The sequence below is a fragment of the Loa loa genome (genome assembly GCF_000183805.2).
Source record: "Loa loa unplaced genomic scaffold supercont3.2285, whole genome shotgun sequence".
NCBI lineage: Eukaryota > Metazoa > Nematoda > Chromadorea > Rhabditida > Onchocercidae > Loa > Loa loa.
The window spans coordinates 1-1,408 of NW_018110464.1; the positions used below are offsets into that span (position 1 = coordinate 1).

Genomic DNA, 1,408 nt, shown 5'->3' on the forward strand with positions numbered 1-1,408 from the left:
AATAATAGTAATAATAATAATAATGATAATAATAATAATAATAATAATAAATTAATAATAATAATAATTTTAATATTTTTTCTGATTAGTCAAATAGGAAATACATTAATTAATTAAAAACAGTACCGAATTTTTTTTGTTTTTGTTTTTGTCTTTTTTTTCAAACGATGATACATGTATTAGTTACTTTTAAAGTAGCACAAAAAAAAACTTTTCGAAAATTTAATTTTTCCATTTTTAGGATCAAACTGTAACTGCTGTAAGGCAACGTGAACAAATCAGTGTATCAAAAGAAAAACGAGCAGCAAAAACAGTTGCTGTCATCATTTTTGTATTTTCATTTTGTTGGCTTCCATTCTTTTGCGCATATGTTATATTACCATTTTGTAATTCATGCTATATTCATCCCAAGGTTAGCTTATTTCTAATTTTAATTTAAATTTAAAAAATAGAATTTGTTATTAGCTCATGTGTCACATTACGTATTAACTGAAAATTTAATGATGGAATAATTAAAATTCAATTTTTTCTCCTTTTTTTATGCAAAACAGCAGTAATAATATATTTCACAAATATTTCATGTTATAGCATGGAATTTTGGTTAAATTCACTTAGGAAATTTATTTAGCAAAAATTGTTCCAATTTCATTATGAGCTTTTTTAATATTTCGATTTTATTTTAATTAACAAATTTCAACATCCTTTTCTTTTTTTTTTTATTTCTTATTCATTTGATTATTTTGTAGTTTTCGCATTGAAATATTGTAAATTGTATTTTAGTAAAAAAAAAAAAAAGAAAAGAAAGGTATTTTTCATCTCATAATTTGAGAAATAAAAAAATTTTTGAAAATTGTTCAATAAATTTAACTCATTTTACAGATCATGCAAGCATTTGTATGGCTCGGTTATATTAATTCATCGCTCAATCCATTTCTATATGGTATATTAAATTTGGAATTTCGGCGGGCATTTGAAAAAATTTTATGTCCCAAATTGGCTGATTTTAATCGTAGGATTAGAACACATCGAAAATAAACGATTCTGTATTATTTGTATCAATTTATGTAATTTTAATCGATCATGCTGTACCATTTTTTCTTTTTTTTTTTTTTTTCATTACTTAATTTGTTTATAAAATGCCTTAATAAGTATAATTAACTAAAAAAAAAAAAAAAAGAAGACGGAAAACTTTGTTTGAAATTTATTCCTTGACCTTAGCAAAGTTGCCTTAGTGATAATGATGAAATTGTATGATAGGTGATAAATTATGATTATTGTTTTTTCTTTTTTTTTTTTTTCTTTAATATTTATAATCTGAATAAAATAAGCAATAATTAAATTTCTTCACAATTGTTCGATTATGAAATGCGTCTTTTTTCATTAAATATAGCAATTTAAAAGAGTTTAA

The 1,408-nt window shown here is 21.9% G+C and overlaps 1 protein-coding gene across 1 annotated transcript; it reads left to right on the top strand.

Annotated features, from left to right (window-relative positions):
- Positions 1-241: 241 nt before the first annotated feature.
- LOAG_15618 (hypothetical protein) lies at positions 242-1,035 on the top strand (the record flags this gene model as incomplete). The annotated part of the gene is made up of 2 exons (XM_003151108.1): positions 242-412; positions 880-1,035. Coding segments are annotated over 2 exons (327 nt in total), but the record flags the coding sequence as incomplete, so codon positions are not given.
- Positions 1,036-1,408: the final 373 nt, after the last annotated feature.